The 27,615-nt window shown below is 35.1% G+C and overlaps 6 protein-coding genes across 7 annotated transcripts; 2 read left to right on the top strand and 4 right to left on the bottom strand.

Annotated features, from left to right (window-relative positions):
* Positions 1-262: 262 nt before the first annotated feature.
* RPC14 (RNApolymerase 14 kDa subunit) lies at positions 263-1,695 on the bottom strand. Its single transcript, XM_021422169.1, has 4 exons — positions 1,567-1,695; positions 1,307-1,464; positions 1,105-1,181; positions 263-649 (listed from the first exon to the last, which is right to left on the bottom strand). Exons 2-4 carry the CDS (start codon positions 1,405-1,407, stop codon positions 483-485), a joined length of 345 nt encoding a protein of 114 aa, XP_021277844.1. The 5' UTR covers positions 1,408-1,464; positions 1,567-1,695; the 3' UTR covers positions 263-482.
* A 67-nt stretch (positions 1,696-1,762) lies between these two features.
* TIM10 (Tim10/DDP family zinc finger protein) lies at positions 1,763-3,506 on the top strand. The gene is made up of 6 exons (XM_021422170.2): positions 1,763-1,899; positions 1,998-2,042; positions 2,351-2,403; positions 2,700-2,738; positions 2,864-2,933; positions 3,273-3,506. Exons 2-6 carry the CDS (start codon positions 2,004-2,006, stop codon positions 3,324-3,326), a joined length of 255 nt encoding a protein of 84 aa, XP_021277845.1. The 5' UTR covers positions 1,763-1,899; positions 1,998-2,003; the 3' UTR covers positions 3,327-3,506.
* Positions 3,507-3,896: 390 nt separating this feature from the next.
* On the bottom strand, positions 3,897-7,651 carry LOC110411827 (serine/threonine-protein kinase BSK5). Its single transcript, XM_021422158.2, has 10 exons — positions 7,260-7,651; positions 6,929-7,137; positions 6,674-6,809; positions 6,337-6,470; positions 6,126-6,231; positions 5,845-5,930; positions 5,485-5,673; positions 4,950-5,114; positions 4,495-4,608; positions 3,897-4,361 (listed from the first exon to the last, which is right to left on the bottom strand). The coding sequence occupies exons 1-10, from the start codon at positions 7,339-7,341 to the stop codon at positions 4,119-4,121; spliced, it is 1,464 nt and encodes a 487-aa protein (XP_021277833.1). The 5' UTR covers positions 7,342-7,651; the 3' UTR covers positions 3,897-4,118.
* A 2,664-nt stretch (positions 7,652-10,315) lies between these two features.
* On the bottom strand, positions 10,316-13,912 carry ATIPCS3 (Inositol phosphorylceramide synthase 3). Its single transcript, XM_021422163.1, has 11 exons — positions 13,524-13,912; positions 13,328-13,417; positions 12,819-12,905; positions 12,653-12,721; positions 12,132-12,212; positions 11,913-11,984; positions 11,691-11,751; positions 11,496-11,598; positions 11,208-11,303; positions 11,060-11,106; positions 10,316-10,720 (listed from the first exon to the last, which is right to left on the bottom strand). Exons 1-11 carry the CDS (start codon positions 13,554-13,556, stop codon positions 10,590-10,592), a joined length of 870 nt encoding a protein of 289 aa, XP_021277838.1. The 5' UTR covers positions 13,557-13,912; the 3' UTR covers positions 10,316-10,589.
* Positions 13,913-14,589: 677 nt separating this feature from the next.
* Positions 14,590-19,654, bottom strand: LOC110411825 (uncharacterized). Of its 2 annotated transcripts, XM_021422156.2 has the most exons (3): positions 19,183-19,654; positions 15,270-17,867; positions 14,590-15,179 (listed from the first exon to the last, which is right to left on the bottom strand). In XM_021422156.2, exons 2-3 carry the CDS (start codon positions 17,721-17,723, stop codon positions 14,886-14,888), a joined length of 2,748 nt encoding a protein of 915 aa, XP_021277831.1. In that variant the 5' UTR covers positions 17,724-17,867; positions 19,183-19,654; the 3' UTR covers positions 14,590-14,885. The 2 variants fall into 2 exon arrangements, with proteins under 2 accessions (XP_021277831.1, XP_021277832.1); XM_021422157.2 differs by lacking the exon at positions 19,183-19,654 and having other exon boundaries at positions 14,590-15,176; positions 15,270-17,751.
* Positions 19,655-25,803: 6,149 nt separating this feature from the next.
* On the top strand, positions 25,804-26,664 carry LOC110411835 (18.2 kDa class I heat shock protein-like). Its single transcript, XM_021422167.2, has one exon. The coding sequence runs from the start codon at positions 26,013-26,015 to the stop codon at positions 26,463-26,465; it is 453 nt and encodes a 150-aa protein (XP_021277842.1). The 5' UTR covers positions 25,804-26,012; the 3' UTR covers positions 26,466-26,664.
* Positions 26,665-27,615: the final 951 nt, after the last annotated feature.

Raw genomic sequence — 27,615 nt, forward strand, 5'->3', positions numbered from 1 at the left:
GCATATATACCTTGGCCGTTTATGACAAATGTTACGAGGGAAAAATTAGGCTTTATGTTGTTTTAATTCGCTATAATGAATATGAACAGCTCAATTTATCAATCTTTTGCTTTACAAAGACAAGGGGAGGTTGATTTCATTACCAAGACTCTGAGAGGCAACTTAACTGAACCACAAAGTCACACCTAACAAAGCACTTAATGATCTTGAACGCTTTAGATTAAGGGGGAGATGCTTCTAAGTGCCACCTATGAACAGACTGGAAAGGCAAAACCTGCTGTTACAATTGCATACTTCATCTGATGATGGACAGGCAACTCTAGTTTGCAAATCTGATAGAGCTAGTTGATCCTTAAGCAAGACAATGAAAGGACAGCTTCAATATGATAGCAAAAGCTCTACTTCCTATGAAGATGCGGACATGTTGAGCACATAATAGTTTGAACAAAAATGTCAAAGACAATAATGGAGATCTATTAATCTCATTCGCTCTCTTCTAAATCACTATCTTGGGAATCAATCTTCATGGCCTTCACAGCATTGCTTGCCTTAAAATCTTCAACAGCCTTGTCAAAACTGCTCCTTACATGCCTGCACATCAGCATCAGATCCTGACATGCATCTTTCAGTACCTCTCTGGCCGGATCACCTGCAAAATTCCCATTGAAAAACAAAAATTTCACAACAGGAAAAAGAAAAAAAAAAAACAAAAGGAACAGTTCCATACATGCACAACTACATGGAAGATCAGTCATCAGAGAAACAGAACAATGTACAAAAGATGTCAATTGAGGAAAGGAAACCCACAATTCTAGAGGGGCTTGAAGGCAATGTCCACGAATTATAGTATTCCAAAAATCAGTTGATAGCCAACTAACTGCTGAGGACTTGGATGTTTACAAAGAACTACAAACTGAACCCAACCCAACAGTACGGCTCCATAAATATATTGATATCCAGAAATCATAAGGCAGACAATGAATCAAATAACTCAACTAGAAGCCTTGGGAAAACAACATGCTTGATGACAAAAGAAGAAACCAGTAGCAAAAACCCACACTTCCATAAAAGTTAATCATGAAAAGAGAGCTACTATTGAGTTACCAGTTGTCTGAACTCTAATATTAACTCGAGCATTCGAAGGATGAGGAATACTGTACCCACAGAATGTTACCCTTGGGCTGCAAAATCAAAATTTACATTATAATCACCCAAATCCTTCAGAAAAGAAAACCCAACATTAAACTCAAATGATGATAATTATGAAAAGGTTTTAAAAAAAAAAAACAGAGGTGATCGAACTGACTCTTGATTCAAAGTGAATCTAACAGCATTAGCTAAAGTATGATCCTCTTCCGTTAAGGAAAACGTTGCAGCACTATTATCAGTGAAGGACCCGTGTTCCATAATTTCTTTTAACCCACCTCAAAATCTCTAAATGACCCCGATTTTATCTATCCAAAGCTGCAAAGGAAGAAGGAAAACAATAACAAAATCAAACAAAACGACAAGAATTTTCACCCCAATAATCATGGGAAAAAAGGAGAAGCAGAAAATATAGCTTACCTGAGTATTTTGCGTGCAAAAACCCTACGGCGTATCACGGGTTTTTCCGCTGAAAGGAAGACACACAACCGAGGAAAGCAGCCGTTCCCAAATTACAAATTTAGCCCCGGGCTTAAATTAGCTGATTACTTTCGTATTACGCGGCGTGTTAATTTTAAGTTGTTAAAGACTTATTTCCGGTACATCATAGCTACACCGTAGACTTACCCCTTAAACCCTAATTCGAATATAACAAACCTAGTGCAAGGTTTCTTCTTCCATTTTCTTGTTTTCGGCTAATCCTTAGACTCTAACAAGATCAGAGCTTTTCTCCTATCGGAGGAAAATTGAAAAGTACGGGCTTTATACAACCCTTTCTTCTAATGTTGATTTCACTGTTTTGCCCTGATATTTCTGGTTAGTTTTTCTGATGGATCTTGTTTATTTCTCAGGGCCCAATGGCTGCCAACACCCCTGCTGGAATAGACAAAGAGCAGGTTTCTTCATCTTTTTCTTAGTTTATGAACATTGCTTTGGTTCAATTAATTCTCTGGGGTTCAAGAAGGCTTGATCTTTGCCACTGATTAATTCGGATTTTTTGTTGTTGAGTTTGGAGTGTTGAAATAATCTTGGGTCTCTTAGTCCCTATGGATTAAGGTTTTTGTTATGAACTAATTGGAAATGGTTTTAAATTATTTTGTATTTGGGTTTAGTTAAAAGATTTTGATTTTGTTTATCTTCTTCCCCCACCCCCCAACTCTTGCAATGTGGGTCATTTGAAGTCCATGTTTTGAACACTGTGCAGGCCTTTGGCATGGCGGAAACGGAGATGGAATATAGGGTAGAACTATTTAACAGGTAAGGGAACTTGACAAACTTTAATGAATGTGTTTAGTAGATACATCTATAAGTTAACAAGGAATGTTTGTTGAAAAGATTGCTATCAGAAACACATCTACATTATGTTGGCTTCTTAAACTTCCTGTAAACTCGATTTATCTGCCGACAACTGAAAATTTCAGAGTTCAGAATTTGCAACGGGACCCATGTGGCCTGGCATGGTTCTTCATTATTGATACTTTGCACTTCTTGTAAGTTCATATTGCCAATACTCAAGTTCCTGAATTCAGCTTGTTTTTATGATTTTTGTCCAGGCTTGCACAAACATGTTTCAACAAATGTGTTGACAAAAGGTATGAGAAGTCCGGACACCCCCTTTTTAGGTTACCATGAACCTATTAAGAGATTTACACATGTTATTATAATTACTTTTTATTCCTAAGGAAATGGTTTCAATGCTAATATCTTTCTGCTTTAGGTACAAGGAATCTGAGCTAAACATGGGTGAAAATAGTTGCATTGATCGCTGTGTTTCAAAGTATTGGCAGGTAGGCTTAAGCTCAATTAAAATATTTTTAAATGTGTTTTATTAGAGTTGGAAGCATGTCTTACACTAGCTTTATATGACTGCTTCCTCTGGTTTTAAATTAAGTTATATACAAAATGTAGGGATGGTGTTAAGGCTACAAGGCAACAAGCTCTATACTGTATTGTATTGTTGGCCTAATATGCTTTTCAAAAAGTTCTATCATGAAGCCTTTTTTGTTTGGAATAAACTATTCTTGATTCGGATACCTATCAATGAGTTTTTCTTTAGATGTATTCCTTCATTCTTAGTTGAAGACTGAGATTTGATTCTTACGAATGCGACCTTTCTTATTTTTCAGGTGAATGGGATGATTGGCCAGATGCTCAGTGCTGGTGGTCGGCCTCCAATGTAAAACACTAGCATCCTCCATCCTAAGTTATGTTTTTCATGAAATGCATGGTCTGGGGAAAGGTGGAGATTGTAATACAACATACGTTTTTAATGACTTTCCAAATTACATTTTTTTTCGACACTTTCTGTGGGCAGTTTTTAATCATTGCAATATAATAAAGGTTTTGGTTTTAAATTTAAAGATTTTGGTTCTAAATCTGAAGTTCCATATAACTTATGCACAATGCTTATAGAATTTTACTATATGAACTGCTTTGTTTCGTCAGGATTGGGAAGGAGACTTAATTAATCTATTTTCATCAACTTTAAATTAATTGAGGTTAATTATCATGAATTAAAGCCTTATCGATTTAGAATTAACTTTTAAACTTATATCGCACCATGAAAATTTTTCTATTTTTCTACTGTTTAGGAACTTCATCAACCCACTCAATCGGCAAGTTGTTATAACCCAAGCTCCATCCATAATACTACCTCGGCTCTATGACAATAAAACATAAAATACTCCCTTGACAATGAAATTAATCTAAATTAAATTGCACTAATCACTACTCAAATCAGTAGGAAGATCTGCTTGATGTCAAACTCAAAAATGGAAAGTTCATTCTTCTTATCATCATAAAATATTGTGTCCAGAATGAGAAGATAAAAGAGAACATACACCATAACCAGGATATAAGCGTTACAATTACTCTGTGGTGATGAGGAAACATAAATGCCAAAGAGGGAAATAAGACAGGAAGGAAGATACAAGGGATAATTAAGTGAAAGGAAAAAAAGGACCTATACACTTTCAGTTTCTATGTTTTTTGGCTTCCAAGTTTGTACCGTCTTTGAGGGTTTCCTGCGCATCATTGTCCATCCCAAGGCTAAACAGAGCAGCAGCTTGGAGATAGAATGCAGTAGGCCAATCTGGAGAGACTACCTGGGCTTGCATAGCATCTCCAAGGGCTTCTTGTGCCATGTCATTCATCAAGTAGCACAAGCAGCGTCTTGCAAACACAGTTGGTGAAACCATCGTCCCACCATCAATGAACTACACACAAGGCAAAATATTAAACCATTAAAGATATTAAAGGTTTAAATCTTTAATCTGTAGTACTCGAGTTTTTGGATTGCTGGCTATCAAATGGTTCTGCAAATCGCCAAATTGTATACAAAACACTTACATGAGTGTAACATTCAATAGCTGTTCCAAAGTCTTTTGCTCGGAAAGCAGTATCTCCGCGTTTTTTCGAATTCAGAGTCTCCTGTATCTGATCTGTCCACATTTGGAAAGAAAGCTACAAGGCAGAACAAGTTCAACACCACTTAGCATAAAGCAATTTTATGAGAGGATTCATATCAAAAGTTTGCTCAGATGATTTTGATAATGCTAAGAAAGTATCATAGAAGTTCTTTTCTTCTGGTGGTTTGAAGGATGAAGCTGTAAGCAATAAAGACAATTAGAAACATGATATTTATGGAGTTCATGTCTTTTTGACTCATAAGTATTTGGAAATTGCACCAATGAGGCCATCAGCTAGTTTTTGCTCTACTACAGAGCATAACTTAAAGCCTTCTTTTGATTCTTTTTTCTTGATGAATCAGATTTGAACCAACATAAAAGGTCTAGATTGCTGACCTCATTTGCAATCCCCTCATCATCTTTGTATCCAATCTTCTCCAATATTTCATGTATTGCAGTAAGATCCATTCGTGAGCATGCTTCACCCAGAGGCGTTAATAACATTGTTTGCTTTGAGGATGCAGTTCCATGAGGAATGCCCATCAAAACATGTGATGGAACCTGTTAAATAATTCAAGTAAAATAGAAGATATAGACTTTCTCAGGGAAAAAATGTAGAATACTAATTATATATTTATGAATAACAGAATAATGAAACTTAGTTCAGCACTCAATGTCTCAGAACTTTGACGAGAAGTTACACTCCTTTATCCCTATCATAAGGCTTCAAGCTAGTAATAAGTAGATGCCATACAAAATTACAGAGGGTCTTATCTGCCACAGCAACTTTATTGTTGGCAAATTCAAATAGAGATCACTTGCAGTTGCAGGGCAAACTTTGGTTTCTATTTGTAGGTACTAATATTAAAGCATGGACTTTCTAAAATAAAAACTGGAGATAAAGAAAGAAGATAAGATAGTATGGAAATACCTCAGTTTCTTTCTGAAGTGGAGTAAGGGCAGTTACAAGAGACTTCACGTTTGGCCTCTCACGAGGTTCATACTGCAAACAGCGTGAAGCTAACCGCACTAGTTCAGTTCCATCATCGTTTGAAAAATGGCCCTCCAGACATGAGTCCATTAGCATCAGAAAGTTTTTTCCACGTATTAGGTCTAGTGCCTGCATGATGATAACAATCCAACATTAAAGCATTTATATTATCTCAGACAAACATCGTAAGATGCACTTTAAATATCCAAAATTTGAATGATTTCTTAAGTTGCTCTTGAGACAAGATACCAGACAAGTCTTCCACCTTAATGAAGATTTAGGCAAGAAAAGAAAACTTACATGGCTTGGTGGTATATGCTTGCCACTGAGAAGATCAAGCAATAGAGTGCCAAAACTGTAAACCACACTCTCAGGTATAACCCTTCCTGCCATGTTAAGTTGCCTAAATTAGCTCAGCTAAAGAGACAGCAACAGAAGTTGCATAAGAACCTAATATACCCAAAGCTAAATTCACATACCCTTAGCCAAAATATACATATTCATACATAAATAATATAGACAGACAGCCTTTTGCAATCTGTACAAGAGTTCTGTAAACTTTATCTGTTAGCATTGGATACCTGTCCTTAGGTACTCTGGAGGGGTAAAAGCCAAGTTTGTACTATAACTTTTTCCATCTCTACTATTCTTCATGAGGCCAAAGCTAGAGAGTCTGGGATTACCGTCCTGTCAAGGAGTAACCCACTGTAAGAAACAAATCAATACATATTTTAAAATGAACATTTTCAGTGAGGTACTAGGTTCAAATAAGGGTGTAAAGGATTAAATTACCTGATCAAACAAGATTCTATAAGCATTAAGATCATGGTATAACGCCCTCCCTCTACTGCTGCAATATTCAAGCGCTTGAGCTAGATATAGCGCCACTCTCAGCCTCATTGCCCACTTCATATGCTGATTCTCCCCTGTACCATTTCAACACAAAACCAAACAACTAAAATTATTAGGATATCCATTATCAGCACATTAATTCTACTATATACAATAGAAATGAAGATTCTATATAACTACTTCAACTAATTACCTATTTCCCAGAGTGTAAACAAATCAAACTATGTCACATTAAAAGAGCGGAAAAACAAAATTGAAAAGATTGAGTGAAAAATACAGTGAAAAAGATGCTTAGACAGAGTCTCATTAGGCATAAACTCAGCAACTAACAATCTGTCATCCCCTTCACAGCAACAACCAATCAAATTTGCTAACCGCTCGCTTCTTAACTGTCCAACGGCTCTTGCTTCCTCCTAGAATAACCAACCAACAAAAAAAGAGAAGTCAATAATTACAAATCAACCAAAAGAAAAACATGAAAATAAATTGCAGTAAATTGGAAAAACAAATATATATATATATATATATATACAAGGAACTGTCGAGGATCAGGCCAAGCCGATCTATTGAAGCGTTTAACGGCGACACAACGATCCTCGTCGAGCTTCCCTCGGTAAACTACATTGGGAGCTTTCTCTCCATGCTCCGATACAATGTTATCCGTACAGAATCCCTGCGTGGCAGCTTTTAATTGGTCCAAGCTGTACTCGCAGAATCCAGGTAACGCTTCCTTCCCATTCTCTGATATAACAAACCAAAGAAAGATTTAAGATTTCTAAATTTTTTTTAAACAAAAAAAAAAGAGAGAAAATGAGTATACCACTTTCTCGAGAAAGTGATGGAAACAACTTTAGCTAACTAACCGAGATCGGAGGAGTCGTTGAGGTTTGACTTGAGATTTGACGGCCACCAGCAGAGTGATAGTTTGGAGCAACGAGCTCCCATTGGCTTAAACCTCGAATTTCAACTTAACTCACCCAAAAAAAAAAAGAGAAAGAAGGAAAAAAGGTTCCTTTTTTTAACTTTTCTTTTGCCTTGAGCTTTGTTGGAGACGGAATTTGAGGAGTGAAAGAGAGCAAGAGAAAATATGCTACCACTAGTACTAAAAAGAGGAGGCGGAGTGTTTGGGAAGCGAGAAAGCAAGAGAAAACTTTAAAATAAAAAAAGCTTTTTAACTTTTTGGATCCAAGATTTCTCCTTCTCCTTCTCCTCCTTCTCCTTCACATTTTCTTTTCACCACCTCATCATTCCCTCGTTTCCGTTTTTTTAATTTTTTCCCTTTATATTTTTATATTTTCCTCGTTCTTTTGAAAGTCAAAATTCTTCCACTTAAACTAAACCCACTCTTCACTTCATCCCGTGGGTGTCACGATCCAATGAAATTGGACAACAGGGAGAAACAAAGTAATAAGGGGAGAGTCAAAGTCAAAGAGGAAACAACAGTTTTATGTATTAAGATGAGGTTTTGTAATAATGGGATGAGATTAGTGTTTAAGGAAGTGACGTCTTTGTCATAAAATCCAACCTAGAATTGGGAAATAGGGAAAATGAAAGACCTTTGATAAGTCATGGGATTTGATAATTATAGGTACTATTAATTAAATCATTTTTAAAAGTGGGGATGGAGGGGAGAAGAAGGTGATATGACTTTAGGGTCACAATTGGTGTGAATAATTGTTTGGATTAAAAGCTGGAAATTCCTTTCCCCTTTTTATGATGTTGATGTTAAACATGGGATATGGTTTCTTGGTCCCCTCATCATTGATGGGTGTTTTTTAGATTTTAATTTTCTAATATTTGATTTATGAACTTCCTTATGCAAAATTGGGCCTTTGATTTGAAGCAAGAGTGAAATGAGAGTTTTTGGCCATGGTTGGGGCCAATTAGATGAGTACATATCTTTGACTCCTTCCCAACAAAAGGGGTCTGAAATTTTGGTGCTTTATAATGATATTAAGATAGAATTAAACATCAAATTGCACCCAAAAAAGGGTGGAGTGAAATGAGGTGAAGGAACCTCCCTTTCAGGTTTGCCTAAATTCTGCACCAGTAATGTCTTTTAATAAGCAAACAATACAACCCTTTTTTTTTATAACAAATAGTACTACTATATGGCATTGATTAATCGAAGTCTTTTGCCATGTCAATCCTGGCATGAAAGATTCCAACAGAAGAAAGTTCTGATTGATATAAAATAAAGAGGGTGATATGAAATTGAGGTGAAGAAGAATCATGGAGGTCTCTACTCTAGGTAGCATGACATGCTTCAAATGATGAAGAAAATTTAAAACAATGCAACCATAAAGTAGTCAGGTTGTTGTTCTTGAAGCTTGACCAACTTTTTCCAGCCTAATTTGACAGAGAAAAACCCAAAAAAAAACACTGTGGTCTCCTACCCCAAAGAACAAGAAAATTTATAGGGAAGAAAACAAGCCCACATGGGAAAGCAAGTGTAGCTTGGCAGTGGGTACAGCCCATATTTTTTATATTAGTTTTTCTGCTAAAATTTCAGCACGGACACAGAAGATCCTCTCCAGGATCTGCTTGGCAACTTTCCAACAGTACTCAACAGGGAGGTTCTTGGAGTTGGGAAGGGAAGCATGGGAGCAAAGATCAGTCCCTTTTTAACCTGGACAAATCTTAAAACCTGAATTTTTTTTAGAAGAAAGAAAACCATGTTTGTTCAGGGACCACTTTGGAATATAATGAATGCTATAACATGTCCTCCTCCTACCCATTTATGTGCTTTAATTGGAGATATTTTCTCATTCATTATTTACGAGGTAGGTTCAAACATCAGTAATGAACAGAAGCCCCTAAGATCCAAATTGGAAATGGAGAAAAGATAGGAACAAAAAGCATACGTTGTCCTGTAAATATATGGTTTTTAGGTCTTAATTATGGTTCTTACCAGACCAAAAATATAAAATGCAATTTGCATTGATCCATCGACTTGATCACGTAACAAGAGGTAACCCCTTTTCATGGTTCCTTATCCCCTAGACTAAGGACCCCGAGTCTCCATTTTTCACCTTTCAAAGCTTGAATCTTGAATTTTTGTCTTCTGGTTTAAAGATTCATTTAGTGTCAAATTGAAATCCATATTTCCACTGAAACAATTTAAATTGCAAGGGAAATTATAAACTCACAGCAAAATTTGTTTAGGGTTTGGTGGTTTCTAGTTTTCTACTCTTTTTATTTTTGGGGTTCGACTTTTAGGCCAATCTCTGCTGCCTGTTAGCTACTGGCTAAAGCAACAGCAAAATGTTCTGAAGTTGCTCCGAACAGACTAGCACAGGCTTTTTTCGTTGCACTTGCACTAAGCAGTTGAGAAAGAAAAGTGCATGCAGCTGCAATAATCTCTGCTTTTCGAAAATACTTTTGAAAATGGCAGAGCAAGCAGCAAAGGAGAAGTCCTGGCAGTATCCAAGATTAGGGTAAAAAGAGGGCAGGGAAACAGTACCCTTTGATGGAGAAAGGAACTAAGAAAAGCATGTGACGTAACAAGTGCTGTCTCCAATTTCATATACTTAGAGAAAAAGATTGTTCAAAAAAAAAAGCATTGTAAAGTAAAAGGTGGTGGCAATGGCAATGGTGGGACATCAGACAAGAAGCATTATTCAATTGAATCATTGGTTCATGCCAGCTCCTATTGCCAAAAAGAAAGCCATCACATGCTCCCTAATCTTGTCACTGTACTCAAAAAAGTTCGAAGCCATGTATGTGGCCATCAAAGTACCATGGCCCCTGCAAATCTTTCAGCTTTCTTGCTTTCAAACTGCACAGCTCCTCAATCGGTTTAGTAATTCTCCAGATGAAAATTGGAGCCCTTTTTTCATCTTTGGATGTGACAGTCTGGTGTATATAAGTATCCATGCAGACATATACAAACATGTATAGATTTTATCAAGGAAACAGATGAATACTGGAATAAAGAAAAACGTTATTCCATTTCATTTCTAAATGGATATTTACATCAAGGATTATCAGTATTTGTAAATAAGATGAGAATGCATTGCTTGAATCATGTAACAGCACCAAGCTATCTTCAGCTTGTGCTGACATCTACTTACCATTTATCACTCTACCAAACTTGAATCTTGTAATTCATTTAACCTGTTTCTGTACACAGAATTCTACTTTGTAACACTTGATAAAAGCATCTTGCCAACATGGATGCTGATAATTCACACTCAGCTTGGAGTTGCCAAAGAATTCCCATTTAGTAATTTCTGGTGTTCTTCCTTGTTCTTGCCATCCTTATTTCTAGTGCTCAATGGAAGTAAAGGTGGAGCTGTGGCTCCGCTTGATCGGTCAGGTAGTTCTGTAATTAAGGATATCAAAGTCATCATATATATACAGTTCATAGACTAAGAGAGCACATTTCTTGAAGCCATTGGGCAAAAATTGTGTTTAACATTAACACCCATGTCAAGTGAAAAGGCACTTTTCTTAACAGCACTCTCAAGAATACTTAAAAAAAATTGCTAATGAGAATTTCTATCATGCCACAGGAAGCATTGTGCTGCCATAGAATCAATGAACAAGATAAAATGTCAGATTTTATCAAATTGATTTAACAGTTCACTTTGCATATAGCATCATTAAATGATCCGATAAATTACCCCAATCTTAACATCAGGAAACAATGTTGAATGCTAACCTGGCAATTTCCTGTCCAGAAAGAATGCTACCAAATTTACAGTATACCTGCATACAGATCAATTACTCTAGGTTAGTTCATGAAATGGCAGTGTTCCTATAGATTTCAAACTAAAAGCAACAATTTTTCCTTGTTTCCCCTTATTCACCATGCAACAACAATGTCAACTGTGTAATGTTTGCGAGACGCTATAATCAGAAGGCTCTGAATGACAGCTAGTAGCCAAGCGAACTGTTTTATGCATCTGCACAATGAAGCCAACAAACAAACAGAAAATTTGTAAAAAGAACAAATATAAAACCCTCCTATGTTCCTTTTATGCAAACAGCACTAATTGTCTGATTTTTAAACTAGCACTCACAACAAAAAACAAAGAAAACATCACCTAAGATTAAATTGCATTGTATGCAGTAACAGTTTAACAGTGATCCATTACCTTCTTGTGCCAAATTTTTGATATGTGCGGACAAATACTAAGGTAAAAATCATGTGCGATGAAAAAATCAAATCACCACAGCCATATACAACACCATGGGGAACTGCAAATTTAGTGCAAATCAAATGAGCATCAGGCTGTTGACATTGTAACTGATAAACAGAACACAAGAAGTTCAAAAACTCTAGAGCTAACAGTTGATTAGGAGGACTTCAAGAACACTCTCTGGAGGGGGTAACCTGGCAAGTTTCGAACCCTGAAATAGACAGTTGTACCTGATTGTAAAAATTTCTTTAGTTATAAAAATGTAACTAATACTAACAAGGATCAAATAACCTTTCATAACATGATCAGTATCAAGATTTTAAGATAAGATCAAACAGCAAAAAGATCATGCATATGTTTTATTAAGTTTACCTCATGACAATGATAGCTTGGACCAGGAAGCTGAGTTGAATAGAAGGTTACAATGCGGAGACTCTGGGAAGCCTACGGGAAGAAATTACAAATACTACATAAATGAAGTCAAGGACCAATAAAGCAGGGCAATATCAGAAAGCGGTTCTTTTCATTCTAAAGAACAGATGTAAGCACCTTACAACATAAAAAAAAAAAAAAAGCACAGAATGGACTTACAACTAAATAAGCAAAAATCCTACACCATATCAGAACAGTGTATATTCTTTTGTTCTGAAAAACAAAAGGATGGAAAGTCCACTGCAACAAACACATGAATATTAGACAACCAATCAACAACTAAACTTTTACATTAGCCTCATTGTACTAACTATCAGGCTCATAAACTTAAGAAAGTATGAGAAAAGTTAAGTCAAAGGCAATAATCCATAAACTGATGCCTCGAATGTAACTTGTTTAGTTCCATAATATAACTAAGAAAAAGAGTATGAGAAAGAAGAATCCTCTAGATGCACCATAATATAGTGTCATACCAAATTAAAAGTTTACAAATTGTATTATGTAAAATAGCTAATAAACAATTACTGACGCCATTATGTTCATTTGCATTACAATACATGGTATACATTTTCCTAAGTAAAATAAAATGAATAAATTAACACCTTTGCAAAATCTCCATTGAGTCACTAATTATGCATATGCAGGCATACAAATTTGAAAAAATAATTAAACAACCTTACCAAAAGAAAGGAACAAAAGATGAAGGTGAACAAAGTCTCGCTGATATAAAATTTGTTTTGACCAAGTTCCTAAATTAGGAAAAGAACAAAATATTAGTAGACCCCGCTACAGTTTCTGGTAAAAGGTTATAGAACCAAAAAATGAAAACCAAAAGTTGGTACCCACTGGAAGAAGAAAGAATCCAGTATCCTGAAGCGTCGGGCCTGGCCGGTGTAGGTAATGTACTCCATGAGCAGCCAATCCATGGATGTACTGAAATAAGTAAATAAGAACTCCATGAGTTTTCAATTTTTTCCAAGCAGTTTTAACTTTAAAGCTCCAAAAAGAATTACAATCACCTAGAGGTACAACACAACTGCTAATAACCTTAATGATCTCTTGATAAGATGAACACAATTTCAAAGAAAAAGCAATTAACTATAAAGACCCAAACAACCTACTATTCAAGGGAATAGATTATAAGCAATATAAATAAGATTACTTTCTTCCTTAATTCTTATCATCCAAACACATTTCAATCAAAATATAATTCACAAACTAATATAAAGCAGCAAATTTTTACTAGGAAACAAAGAACTCATTTAGGTAAATGACCTAAAGTAAGCAATGCTGATTAAAAAAAGTGTTTAAATTCAACAATTTATAAATGTTGAAACAGGGTCAAAAAGGAAAACCTGAAAAACAAGTCCAGCAAGAATAAGCTTCCAATTCTCGGCAAGAAGTGAAATCTCTATCAAAGCCTCCGTGCAAATCTTCCTCCATAGCTTCACATTATAAACAAAGAAATCAAAAAACGAATCAAACCCAGAAACGAAAAGAAAAAGAAAACAACAAAGATCATTTCAAATAAAATTCAAAGGAAAAGAAAACCTTAGGAGCCTCACGATCAACGTAATGTGCCATTTTGTTGATAATTAAATGTTAAAGTTTGACATCCAATTAAAGAACAAATGAATAACATGGGCACATTTAAATATCCACATAAACCGTTCAACTAAAAAATATAATTTGAATTTGGGATTTCTTTTGTTTCAGGATTCGACAGATACGAATTGCCGAACTACCTTTCAATTTAAAAAAAAAAAAAGAATCAAAAAGAATACTAGAAATGAGGATTAATGGGGATAATTATCTAACTAATCCACCCATGAATTCACCTAATTTCAACTTCTAATTTGGAATGATTGGATGTAATTAGGCAGTTAAGAGAATATATTTTCTTTCTTTCAAAAAGATTCAATAAAGATTTCGGATTCGTAAAGGAAGGATACTTATAAAAGGAAGCAAACAGTATGGTCTATTTATGGAAATTTAAGTCCTGATTTAGTTAAAAATAGTAAAAAGGATAATTAAGTTGAAGGCATAATTGCAGATTGATGGTTGCATTTACAGTAATGTTAAGCTGATGAAATATCGACCGTTGGATCGGCAAACTATACACCCTGCCGTGTTTGTGTTAGCCCAATTAAATAGGCTGCTTAATGGCCCAATTAATTCTTTTTTCCTTTTTTTTTTTAACATTAATTGGAATAGAAGTTGGAGAAAAGAACAAGTAAAGGAAGTTGCAATAATGTAAGCTATCTGAATCTTGAAGTATTGAATAGGAGTAGCCAAAAAGCATGGATGATGGCTTTAGTTTGGCAAATAATCCATCTTACCAAATGAAAGATTTAGGCAAACAAAACATAGCAAGTTTATTAATGCAGCTCAACAGGATCACGGGTAAAGCTCTTAGCAGTTAATTCATGTCTCTCTTTTCAGCAACCAAACTATTGCCAAGTCCAACACAAAGCATGGCTAGAACTAGAACTAGTCCAGAAGACAAACTAAAACAATATTTCCGATACCTGTTCTGCAAAATTGGAGAGCTTACCCTGTCTTTAGGGGAGTTTGCCTGGGACATCTATAACAATCAAGCCTGCTGAAGTTCCCAGGGTTAGGAGAAAAGCAGATATCATCCATTGATTATATGCACACTTACATTGCTGAAAATATTTCGCTCATACTACAGCCGATATTGCTTCTTTTGTCAAAAGTAAATATCAAAATACAATGATCCAAAGCTCGAGGGATCCTGTCCCTGATATTACAAACAAGCCCCGTTCATTAATCCTTATTCCTCATCGGGCGACCCTTGCCGGTGATAGATATCTCACTGAGCATTGCCCAACCAACAAAACAGAAATATATGTATCTTTATCACTTAATTACATGTTCATTTGTCATGTGAGATTAGACCCTTCCAACTGGCGAAAGGGGTGGATATGAGACATATCTAGCAGGGGCCTCTCCTTCAACAGGATTAGGTGCACTTATTCTGTCATTTGATATGGTTTCCCCCAAAGTTCTTTCTTCAGAAGAGGTAACTGATTCTGAAAGCCCACAGTGTTTCCTACTATCCCAAATTGCTATACAAATCGAAAATGCTTGCAAAAGCGAAAGCGATGAATTGAACTCAACTGAATAGATCCCATCCTTGAAAGGGGCCAAACTGAAGAAAGGCTTGTCGTCTTGTACTCCTCCCTGCTAGTTATCATGAAAACAAAGTTCAGTTGACATTTTCATTATAAGACAATGGCCGTTTTAATGTGGTTAGCATAAGAATCACAATCATACCTGAAAGAAAAGTTCAAATTGATTAGAAATTGAGGAACCTTTCAACGAACTAGATCGCTGGCTTAATTGATTCCTGTTAGAAAGAATCCTGAGTTTGCAACCCAAATCCCAACCACCACAGTCACATGCTCCACCTGATTTCCATCGTTGGATCAGTGATGAAGGCTCACCTTTATTTGGCAGGCTATGTACACCACTAGGAAGTATGACTGTAGCACTAATGTCTTGAACAAAAGGACCCTTTTTCCCAGAATCAAATTCAAGTTTTACCTCTGGCAAACGCTCTTTCAATGCAGCCTCAGGCAAGCTATTACGCTTATCGATCAAAAACCCATCTCTGATTGAACTTCTTCTGTTCCTTTTTGGGATTTTGACAACAATTGCTGCTTGCTCATCATTAGGCTGGAAATCAGATGCTTGTGGATTTGCCTGTCCTACATCCAGGGTAAGAAGAACAAATTCTCTAATGCTGAACTGATCCAAGTGGTTTGGCCTGGACAAATGAGAAAATTCAGAACCAGAAACCTTCATCTGGGCAACAACATTAGGGATGTAATCCTGACCTTTGCCCTTCCCTCCTTGGTTTATCCACCTTCCATTCTTTTTCCTGACTTCTTGAATGGAAAAAAATGTGTAAATGCATCCATAATCACCCTTCCCTGATGCACTTAACATCTTCACTGTAGCAGCAAGAATATCACTCTCATTATCAACAGCAAATGTGAACAGAGGCAACCCATTCTTGACTTGAACTCTTAGAAGAGCTTGAACTGCTGAAGATCCATATTTCTTGTTCTGTGATGAATCATTTACATTGACCGTGCAACAGGTGCTTGTATCTGATTTCACTTTGGCTGACTGCACAGTCACAGTTGTATGTCTTTGCCCTTCTGATGATTTACAGGCACTCTCGGTTAATATTGAGTCCTGTAATTGGTTGGTAAAATTACGACAGTTAACTGCCTTTGGCTTCAGAAGTGGGTCCAATAGTCTTCTCAAAGGGCTGGACCTGGCTCTGTTTTTAGCATTGAGTTTATCACCACAAGTAGTATCTACACCAGAAGCAACAGAATTCTCTGAATCAGTTTTGCCTGAAGTACATGTTGAGCTCACCTGAGGTATAGAAGAACCCTCTTTGGAGCCAGAACTTTTGCTTGTCTTGCCCATGCTGAAGCCAAAACGACGAAAAGGAGAAGTGCTTCTTACTTTTTCAGATGCAAAATTGCCTGCTTTTGGATCTGATCCTTTGCAAGCCTCATTTGCAGCATACCTAGTTGGAGTTGCATGTTGCTTTTTCTCCTCTAGATTTCTGCTTCTGGAATAATTAATTTCTATCTTTGCTGCACGAGGAACAGAACGAGATCTTTCTGATGAAAGGTCATTACTATTTGCCTCTATGGAGCCCATGGCTTTAATCTGTAAACGTTTACTGCCATCAAGTTCACAAGGCAATGGACCTGAATGATGGAAATTGGAACTGAGCTCTGCACGGTGAGCATCTTTAGATGTTTGAGGAACAATCCTCCAACTAGGTTCTGCTTCTCTTTTACAAGACTTTGTTGTTAAATCAGAAAGGTTGCCAGGTCCAGAATGATTCACTTTGGGCAAATCTCGTGGCAAAAGGAGGACAACAGTATTTCTTGTGTCAGTGACATCTTGGTTAGCACCTTTTGGAATAACTTCTTGAAACTTCTCCGCTTTCTTCATAAAATCACCAACTTGGTTCTTCATTTTCACCTTGTCACATGAGGCCACCTTATCTTTTACCCCATTTGCAACAATTCCACTTTCTGAATCAATCTTTGAGTGCATTTCTCTTCTCTTGCACTTTTCCAGCTTGATTTCTGGATTATTTTTGCGAAAAGATTTATCTTCTCTGATGAAGTTTGCCTGAACATTCAAGGTGTTGCTCTGGGCAGCCTTGAGATCTTGAAACTTTCCAAGACTTTCTCTAAAAGGTTTGTTGGACGGCAAACTGCCTTCTATGGGGACTGATATCAGATGAGATTGAAATGAAGGACGTTGTAACTTTTGACGAGCAGGAGAGCAACTGCGACCTCTGCTTGAATGTGCTGATGATTCGTCTGTTGAAAACGAAGATGATGTGTTGCTGCTGGACAGCAAAGAGATACTACTTCTATGTAAGACCTGTTTATGGCTATACTGCCATTTTTCAAGACGGCCCCACTCAAGGACCCCAACATTTAAAACTTTTTCTTGAGGGTTTGCTCTTTTCTCCAGATAACTTGGTAAATTCGACATATACTTGACAAGCTCATCTTCTTCATTTGCCTTCATCTCAGCATGTTGTTTATGATGCTTATATGAAGATTTAGGTGAGAAATCTTTTCCACCTTTTGTAATTTCTTGACGAAGACCAGCATATGACAATTTAGGCTTTTCAAGTTTACACCCGCCTTGCGGATTCGCTTTCTGGCTTGCTTGGGGTAACATGATCTTTACAGAAGTTCCAAAGGACAGTTAAACTCTTGAATCCCTTTTGAGCTCTAAATGGCATTCCATAGACTGGATAGGTCTTAAGCACTCCAGATCCTTCTCAGCTGCTCATTTTGACTCGATTCACATTGATGCAGACCACTATGGAGATAAAAACAAACATCAGAAAACAATATTACAATCGTATTTGAAAAAACAAGAGTATCACATGCATAGTGGCATAAGGTTCTTGAACAAATAAGAGCTTATGGTTCAGTAGCTGAACCAACCAAGAGAACACAACTCCTACAGCAACAAGCAATGATTTTCTTAACATATGATGAAGTTGTAAATATCCCCCAAAAGCAACAATCTCTTTTGCATGGATATTTTCAGCTAGTCTTTACCACATGGTCACTAGACATTATTCAATACTATAGAAATGGTCAAAAACTACAAGCTCTGTCTTTTCTAATCACTTACTTCTGTATCCTACATGGCTGATAATTATCAAGGAAAGTACTAATAATCCCCAGTAACCAAAATCACGGCACCATAGAAGGTAAAGCCGCAAATGCATAAATTAAAGATTGCAACAAACCAATTACACCATAAAACTTATTTCATTCACGGATGAAAGGAACGGATCTCTTCTAACTCAGTAAGCACGGTAGTTATCCAATTTACTAATTTTAAGTTGAAAACAATCACGCTTCAGCCAAATTTGTTTCCTTCTGTGTACCCCATAAATCGACCGTGAATTGCCATGTTTCCTATATATAATAATGGCCATGCATTTTCTTCAAAAATTTCCAGATTTTGTAACAATAAATCAAAATTACCAAAGCTCAAATCACTTCCAAAACCAACAAATTAACTGCAAAATAGACCTCCATTGAACAATTTCCACAATTGGGTATCAAAATATTAAAAATAAAAAAAAATTATCAACTTTTCACAGTTCAAGGTTGACAAATTGACACAAGAAAGTGAAGGCAAAAATTGCAAATAAAACTAGAGAATCTTGATGCATACTTTGCAAAGAAAACGAGAGTGAGTGGTCCATAAGAAAAAATAAAACTAACGAGTTTGAAAGTAATTATTCAGATAAGGTACAAATGAAGCGTCATCATCGAATCCGCTGAAGTTCAATGGAAACGACAAGATCGCCCTGAGCTTATTCAAAAGAAGAATGCGCAATCATTTTTCAAATTTCGAAACACTAAAAACCTCTTTTGCTTAACCAAATTTATTATACACAATTTGAAAAAAAAAATTTAAAATTGCTTCAGTAAAGATTCACTTCTCTATCTTTTTCTGTTTCCAGAATCCAAACAATGTATACTGTATAATTATTTGAATTATTTTTAAAAAACGGGAAAGAGATGCTTGTTATCACGTGTCACCAGCATTCAAAATTTTCCAGAGAACCAAGCAAAAGAGACTTTCTCGAGTGAAAGAGAGAAAGAAAGCATACCGGTCTGAGTACAGGGAATGAAGAACGAAACGGCCGTCAGTAACGGAAAACGCGAACCCCTCGAGGAAGAAGCACCACGTGTCGGCGGCGCATTGGACAGTAAAAAAAAAGGGCGAAATAACAGAAGATCAGAAGCAAAATAGAAAAAGAGACTAAGAGCTCCAGCGAGAGAGAAAGTAATGATGAATCTCCTCGTTAAAAAGCTTTAAAAAGAACGAAATCCGAACCCCTTTAGCTTTTTACTTGTTCAAAAACCCCGGAGCTCAAAGGCGCAGCCGGAGAGTGATGAAGAAAAGCTCCGAAGAAAGAGAAAAGAAAGGGGGAGAGTTTGGTTATTTATCTATTTATTTATTTTAATTTAATGGCTGGAGCTCATATCCTTCCCTTCTCTTTCTTTGTTTTACGTGCAGTACACAGAGTCAAAGTAAGGGAGAGGGAGAGAAAGGCAGTTGGGGGAGATTGAATCATTTTTATCGTTCTAATGTAAACGATTGTTTTCTGATCGGACGGTTGAAAAAACGAATGATTTTAAGAGAGAGATTAAAATCATCTGGTCACGTCAGATTGCAGCGACGCGGGAAGGGCAAGGGTTATGTTTCGGGTGGTCCCTACTCTGTAGCGGGAGGGTGTTATTGATTCTTAAAAAGGACCCTCGTTAAAAAGTTGGTTGATCAAGTGGTGGACCCCCACACTATATATCGGATCTATATGAAGTGGTAGGGTCCACTACTGGCGGATGGACGTGTCTGATGGCGTGTCGATCATCAGGATATACTGGTATTTCCTCACGATTCTGATTGTCTTACTTTCCACTTGCCCTTTGATTAGAAATTTATTTTTTTTTTACAAATTAATTAATAGGTAACTTATTTAGCCATAGGTTGCCTGATCCTTTGATTCTTGAACAACAGGCTTATGGCTTGATTATGAGTATTCTTACCGAGACAATGATTAAGACTTTATATTATTTTTTAAATTTATAATTATTCTAAATCGGAAAACTCAATTAAATAACTGTTTACACGTCTTTACTTATTACATCGGTTGTATTTATTTTCTCTTTTTTTTTTATCTACTTGTTCACATAATAAAAAAATCCAAAAAATTTATTTTATTTTGCAGCTAAGTGTGAGTGTTTTTTCTTTTTTTTGAGGAATAACGCATGGGATTCCTTATAAAATGAGGTCCCAACAGTTACTATCTTAATCTTTATGTTAAATAAAATGGAAACATGCAAATATTGTCCACTTTATTCACACCAAAATATGATGATTTACAGAGGAAAGCAAAGAAAGAAAGAAAAACAAACGATGGCATGCTTTTTGAGCCCGCGCCTGGCATGAAAAGTTTCCACTTTCAGTCCAAAGGAAAAGAGAGCAAAGTGAAAAGGGAATGTGCAAAGGACAATGAGAAGAGCAGTGGTGGGAAGTGGTAAAATTAAGAAAAGAAAGATTAATGTTGATTGGTAATTATTATGATAGATACTAATAACATTTTGTTATAATGATGCTACTATTAGTTTCAAAATCACTTTTTTACAAAAGCAAATCAAAAAATGATTGACATGATATTGTTCTCTTCATTGGACCAACACTTTTTTTATTTTTTGTCTTTTACTTCTTTTTATGACATAAATTATCACTTTCCGAATTTATAATATCTCGTCTCATATTAGATTTATATACAAGTTTTAAGTTAATTATTATTAATAATTTAAATTTAAATTTTCATGTAGCTAAATATGAAATGTTACTGAATTAATAATGTTTAGACTTGAAATTCAATAATGATTTTTTTTTATTTTACTCTTTGAATGAATTTAGAAACAAGAATCAATTCCTTTTTATCTTGTTATTGAACTTTAGCCATTGTTTTCTGTACCCAGAATGGCAGGGTTCACCATTCTTTTTCTTGTCAAAAGAACGTGTAATAATTCTCAAAATTTTCTGACAATTTCAGGGTCCATGGTTTCATGTGTTGATGTTTCCCAATGAAAGGATTGAACTAGAAGTCAACTTTGCTCATTCAATAGACAGAATACGGTGAATCTCTTAGCAAATTAAAAAGTGAAATGGTCTAAGCTTACTAATTTTAATTCTTATTAGTGAAACAAAGCTATTATATAAGAGAGAGAGAGAGGATGGATGAGTTACATTAATCCAAGTATTTGCATCGTTTTCTCTCAAAAGGAGAAATTATTCCAAGTATTTGCAGTCTTGGGGATAATGATTGGAACTGATCCGAATATATTCAATAATCTGTCATTAAATTACTAACGAAATTCATATGAAAAAGATGTTATCATATGGCACAGAAGATGTGGGGGGAAGGGGGGGCGGGGGGTGTTAGGATTGGTGATCGTGATCGGGCATTTTCTGATTGCTTGATGATCATGTGATTCTCTGAAAAAATGTTCAGCCACCACTGAAATAAAAAATCACCGACAGTGGCCCATGTGTCTCGAAAATCGAGGGCAGGATGATCCTCTTCACCACTTTTTAAAGGGTTTTTTTTTTTACTGTTGTTTCTAGGAGGAGAAACAGTGTGGAAAAGACAAGGATCATTGCCTTCGTACGGCAGATGCATTACCATTTTATTCCATTTTCCTTCAAAGTGGAAACAGTAAAACAAACCCATCGATCACAAAATAATTTATTTTATTCAACATTTTCAGCCTTCACTGCTTGCATTTGTACGTACCATTAATTTTCTTTGCTTGAACCCTTTCAGCTTTCCTTTCTGCTTCCCAAGAAAATTGGGAATTGTGGAGCAAAAAGAAAAAAAAAATCAAGAATTCCCCTCTTAAAAGTACAGTCCCTCATGTTCCTAATTTCCTTTGGTTTTTTTAATGGCATAGCACTTTTATGACAGGATTCCAGGAAGTCACTCTGGAGCACAGCAAGCTTTCAGAATAAGAGATGCATAAACACATGAGAATTGGTCAAATTGTTTTTTTTTTCCCCTGGAATTTATGCAATGATTGACAGCGACTCTCTCTAATCTCTATGGCTTTCCGAGTAACTGGAAACCTTAAATTTCCACCCCCCAACGTCCAAAGATCATGTTAAAAGAATTCATCATTCCAAAAATGCTGTGGAAAAGAAACAAAATCAAGCTGGCCCTTAGGGGGATTGAATTTGATTGCAAGAACAAGTTGAAGACATCAGCATGAATGGGAATACATGGAATGAGTTAAGCTAGCTTGAGGTTTCTTGATTGATCGATGAAGGTGATGAGTGTTAAGATTTGTTAATTTGGTTAAGGAGCATGGAAGGTGATGGATTCCAGTCCTAATTCCTTCCAAATTCTGCTGTATTTCCATTTACACCTGCGGGAACACGTGAATCTGTACAAACTTTCAGAGAGAGCACGTGAACGTTTACAAATTTCAAAGTTCATCAGAGTAGGTTTTGCTCTGTACTTGGATCGTGTTTTTGTCTTTTGCATGTGTTTAAACAAGGGAAATGTCATGGTTATCTGCAGAGCAGGTTAGCTTGGACACTGGAACTCTGCCTTTCTGAATTTGGCTTCAAAGATTTTGGTGTATCTGGCCTTCTCATCAAGTTAAAATGAGCATGTGGAGAGGACCCAGACTCACCCTATGCCATTTTCCAATTCCACAACCATTACTGTTCTATTGAAAATCCCTGCTCCTAAGCACTAATTCAACTCTCTCCCCACTCCTCTTTCCTCTTCTGATTTCTGAAGTGGGAGGAACTGATCATGTGCATAACCATCAGCAGGGGCGGAGGGTCACCGGCCCCCCACCCCACCCAAAAAATATTGAAAATTTTTACTTAATATATATATTTAATTATTATGAAAAATAATATATTTATGAGGTTGTGGTCTTCCAAAATTTTGAGAATTCTTATTTATTATATTTTTATACTCTTAAAATAATTTTTTATTTAAAAGTTTATATAAATAACAAAATAATAAAATAACTCTACAAACCCTACTTAATTTTACTTAAATTTTAATTGAGTTTCTTCGCATCTCCTTCTCTTTCCTTCTTTTTCTCTTTCTCTTCTCTTTTGTTTTTTATTTTTACTTTACTCTCTTTTATATAATTCACAATTAAAACATATTTTATTTTTTAAAGGAGATTGATGCGTTTGTACAATGATCACAAACTGCGATTGTATGAAACTAAGAAGTAAAGTTTTTTTTTATTTTTTTATTTATATTATTTAACTATTTATATATTTAACTATTATGTGAAATTTTATATATTGTATTTATATATTTATGTATTATAATTTTATATTTAATATTTAAATATAAATATAAATAAAATAAAAATATTATATGTTGACTGTATTAATTTTTTTAAGGTTTGATTAAAATATAAGTAAGTTAAAAATAATTGATAAATTTTTTAAAAGAAAATATGTAAATTGTCCAAATTAGTTTCCTACACTTGATCCACCAAGCTTAATAAAAATCTTGAAAAGAAGACTTTGAAATTAATTAGACAATGAGTATTTTATAAATAATTTAATTGTTTGTATTAAAAAAGATATTATTAGTATTTTCAATACAAAATTAATAATGAATGAATTTGAATTTAAAAATATCATCGAACACAACTTTTATAAAAAATTATTATAAATCTTTATTTTTTATTTTTTTATTTACATATTATATAAAATTAGTCATTATAAATTCTTTAATTATTAATTAAATTTAACTTGTTAATTTTAAAATTTTTTAATATTTATTTCTTTTCATCTTTGATCTTTCAATAAAAGTTAATTAATTCCATCCCTGGTTATTAGTGTAGAAATGTTAGCAGTTATGTTAGCGTCAACAATTTAATGATTATACTTATCATAGTTATAAATTGGAAAGGGATAACTCAATTTATATTTCATCTCCAAATTTTGTCTGAGAACGGAGAAAATTAATCTGTAACCTATCGTGCTCGGTCTGAAGAGTGAAGAGAGACGAGGGACAGGAGGGGTTTGTCCTGATAATCCGTGAAGGTCGAAGCTATGGACATTTCATTAAGAGCAGCTCTCTGCCAGGAAAATGTTAATTTGGGACAATCAAAGACTGCAATGTGACAATGGTGCGATCATTGTCACCCTGCCAAAGGCCCAAAGGCGGCCCCAGAGAAAGATTCCCCATCGTGGTCTCGACGTCGTGGGCCTCGTGGCCGACTCAAGTGCTGATCATTGTCGTGGCCTCATGATGAACTAAACCACTACATTCATCAAGGAAAGAAATGCTCATCTCCTTACACAGTGAAACTGTAAACGTACTGAAGAGTATTGGATTACATGATGTTGCTTCTTCTATTGCTGTTTCTAATATAAAATCAGACTGTCCGTCCAGTCCAGATAACGATGAATGTAAATTTTTATATGAACAGTGATTAAAAAAATTAATAAAATAATTTTATTATATCTAAAATAAATTATATATATAATAATAAAATTAAAAAATAATAATCACTCATCACCCTTTTACCTCCACCCCTGTGTACAAGGATATATTAGACAAGTTTATTATTATAATTTATAATAAATTTTATTTATTTGATGATATTTAATAATAAAATTAGTTATCATCTTAATTATTATAATGCATTGTTCGTATTTAATTATTATTTATACAAATTTTGATATAAAATATAAATTATTTAATTAATTATGTATATATGTATTAAAGTAATATATTATATATACATATATTTAATTTATATATAAGTATTACTATAACACACACACACATATATATATATATATATATATGATTACACTTAATAACTTTATTAGTTACCACTTTAATTTTTATAACATATTATTTATAATTAATTATTATTTATACAAATTTTGATATAAAATATTATAATATATAAGTTGTGTCATTAATTATATATATTAATAAAGTAATACATATATATATGTATTATAAAAAATTAACATATTACTTACACTTATTATAAATAAGTAATTAATATTTTACAAAACAAAAAATTTAGTTAATAATTAATAACCAATATATTATAAATAAAAAACAAAATAATATTGATTTTGTTTACAATTTAATAAGATTACATATATTATATTACACATTAATGACTAATATATTATGAATATCTAAAAATATTATTATTAATAATTATTTATTTATTAATAAAATATAAAATGTTTAAAATTTCGTTGATATAAGGATTCGAAGTAGTATGTAGATGGAAAGTAAACCAACCTTTGCCAAGTGTGAGTGAAGAAACAAATGTATATATATATTTTATAATTATGAATAAAATTTATAAATTTAAATATTATAATTTATAAAAAAATAAAATTTTGATTCATTGATCTAAATTGAATCAATCAAATTATTTTTATATTTTATTAATTTGATTTTGTTATATTTAATTAATTTTAATCAATTTTTTAAAAATATTTAATTAATTTAATTTTTAGATGTAATAAATCCCTCAATCCACTCATTTACTCACCCATTTATTAGGAGGAATAAGAAAGAGGAAAAATGGCGTTGGAAATAGCTCTTTATAGACACTCCAAATTTTATTAGCTCACCAGAAGAGAATGGTGGGCTAGGCAAGGCCTATTTGAAAGCCTAGGAGAGGCCTGGAAGGCTCTCGAGTTTACCAGAAACTTCGTCCATCGAAGCCCGAAATTGCTTGACCGAGAAAGTACTAGAATCTTCCTTTGAATCCTTTAAATACCCAGGTTATCCCTCCGCCGATGGCAAGTCAAGAATTACAAGAAGCGAAGTAAATAAAGGTCCCAACTTTACTCTGAATCCAGAAACCCGTCCAACTGACAAAAAAATTCCCAGAACTTGAAACGAAAATGTCGATGATCCCAAGTTTCTTCGGCACCCGACGAAGCAACAGCTTGGATCCCTTCTCTCTCGACATATGGGATCCTTTCAAGAATTTCCCATCACTTCCCCAAGAGTGCTCTGCCTTCGTCAATACTCGCGTTGACTGGAAAGAGACCCCGGAAGCCCACGTGTTCAAGGCCGACCTTCCAGGGCTGAAGAAAGAGGAAGTGAAAGTGGAGATTGATGATGACAGGGTGCTCCAAATCAGCGGTGAGAGGAATGTCGAGAAGGAAGACAAGAATGACACGTGGCATCGCGTAGAGCGGAGTAGCGGCAAGTTCTCGAGGAGATTTAGGTTGCCTGAGAACGTGAAGATGGATCAGGTTAAGGCTTCTATGGAAAATGGGGTCCTCACCGTTACTGTTCCCAAGGTTGAAGCGAAGAAGCCTGATATAAAGGCCGTTCAGATTTCTGGTTGACGTTTGGAGTTTCTGAAACATGGAAAAATGCTACAAACAGTAATGTCATAAGGGAGTCTAATGTGTTTATCAGTGTTGGCTTTTAATGTTGTAAGTTGTCAGTAGATTATGTATTTACAATGTGGTTCAGTTCAAACTTCAAATGATGTAACAATGTAATCAGAGTTCTAGCAATGAAAGTGTGAGTTGTTCGTAATTAGTATTCTGCTTGATTACTCGATCTTTTCACTGCAGTTATTGTTTCATGATCTTCTTATAGCAATGGCCAGTCTCAAGCTTGAAGTAATGAGAAACGAACATCGACTGATATAATGTTCAAAAGCTCAGGATGAGCAAAGATAGCTTGGAGATTCGTAAGTTGGGAAGAAGACAGCCCTCGAACTTTGTTTTCTTATTCCAAATTTCAGGCATTCCCTAGCTCTAGCACAGTCTGATTAGTATCATAACACTGCTAAAGTTTCCACACACAATGTGAATGGATTGGGAGTTGGGGCAGCATTTAAGGTGGTTGTGAGACTGGTTAGGCAACAACATATTATGTCTGCGTGTGTCTGGAGCTGTGACGTAATACCCAAAGGATATCCTGCAGCTGTTCTTGCAGCCCTTGCTCTATCAAAGGGTCTCTGCATCAAAAGCAAAAGTTTCTTTTTATCTTGAAAAATATCAACAAAGAAACAAATCAAACACTTATAAACCTCAGATTTTCCTTTCCTAAGGGCAAGGATATAGCAGATGACACCGATGGGGCGAATTAGGTTCGTCCCACACAATTCAACGACGTATGAATACAAAATCTTTAATATCTTAAGAAGTACTCTTTCATCAATGACCATGTACGGAGTATACCAGCAAAACCCTCACAAATTGATCACTTTTTGACTTTTGATAAATCAAAGCAAGTAACACTAACCTCAAATCCAGTAGGCTTAATGAGACTTGGGAAATCCATAATGTTCTAGGCGTGCCATGACGTTTTCTTCAATCAATTTAGTAGAGTTCATATGAGATAAAATGAATTAACTATGCACATTACTACATTCTCTTCTTCCATGGATTTAGTAATAATGTCATAGCTATTTCCATTTTCTGCTCTTACCATTTCTGATTTCACAAATGCCATGGAGCATTTCGGCCAAGGAAAAAAAGTTTC

Source organism: Theobroma umbraticum, unplaced genomic scaffold, assembly GCF_002168275.2.
Source record: "Theobroma umbraticum cultivar Fairchild unplaced genomic scaffold, ASM216827v3 scaffold_95.0, whole genome shotgun sequence".
NCBI lineage: Eukaryota > Viridiplantae > Streptophyta > Magnoliopsida > Malvales > Malvaceae > Theobroma > Theobroma umbraticum.

Excerpts from the sequence above, each read along its gene's own strand:
- ATIPCS3 (XM_021422163.1), bottom strand. The coding sequence starts at position 13,556 with ATGGCACATTACGTTGATCGTGAGGCTCCTAAG. Across the intron at positions 12,906-13,327 it reads TTGCTGGACTTGTTTTTCAG|TACATCCATGGATTGGCTGC; the intron begins GTTTTCCTTTTT and ends TACTTATTTCAG. Across the intron at positions 11,599-11,690 it reads TGAAGTCCTCCTAATCAACT|TTCCCCATGGTGTTGTATAT; the intron begins GTTAGCTCTAGA and ends CTAAATTTGCAG.
- RPC14 (XM_021422169.1), bottom strand. The coding sequence starts at position 1,407 with ATGGAACACGGGTCCTTCACTGATAATAGTGCTGCAACGTTTTCCTTA. Across the intron at positions 1,182-1,306 it reads AGATTCACTTTGAATCAAGA|CCCAAGGGTAACATTCTGTG; the intron begins GTCAGTTCGATC and ends TTGATTTTGCAG. Across the intron at positions 650-1,104 it reads TATTAGAGTTCAGACAACTG|GTGATCCGGCCAGAGAGGTA; the intron begins GTAACTCAATAG and ends GGAATTTTGCAG.
- LOC110411827 (XM_021422158.2), bottom strand. The coding sequence starts at position 7,341 with ATGGGAGCTCGTTGCTCCAAACTATCACTCTGCTGGTGGCCGTCAAAT. Across the intron at positions 6,232-6,336 it reads ATAGAATCTTGTTTGATCAG|GACGGTAATCCCAGACTCTC; the intron begins GTAATTTAATCC and ends ACTCCTTGACAG. Across the intron at positions 5,931-6,125 it reads TCCAGAGTACCTAAGGACAG|GAAGGGTTATACCTGAGAGT; the intron begins GTATCCAATGCT and ends TTAACATGGCAG.
- TIM10 (XM_021422170.2), top strand. The coding sequence starts at position 2,004 with ATGGCTGCCAACACCCCTGCTGGAATAGACAAAGAGCAG. Across the intron at positions 2,739-2,863 it reads AACAAATGTGTTGACAAAAG|GTACAAGGAATCTGAGCTAA; the intron begins GTATGAGAAGTC and ends TTTCTGCTTTAG. Across the intron at positions 2,934-3,272 it reads GTGTTTCAAAGTATTGGCAG|GTGAATGGGATGATTGGCCA; the intron begins GTAGGCTTAAGC and ends CTTATTTTTCAG.
- LOC110411825 (XM_021422156.2), bottom strand. The coding sequence starts at position 17,723 with ATGTTACCCCAAGCAAGCCAGAAAGCGAATCCGCAAGGCGGGTGTAAA. Across the intron at positions 15,180-15,269 it reads AATTTGAACTTTTCTTTCAG|CAGGGAGGAGTACAAGACGA; the intron begins GTATGATTGTGA and ends CATGATAACTAG.
- LOC110411835 (XM_021422167.2), top strand. The coding sequence starts at position 26,013 with ATGTCGATGATCCCAAGTTTCTTCGGCACCCGACGAAGCAACAGCTTG.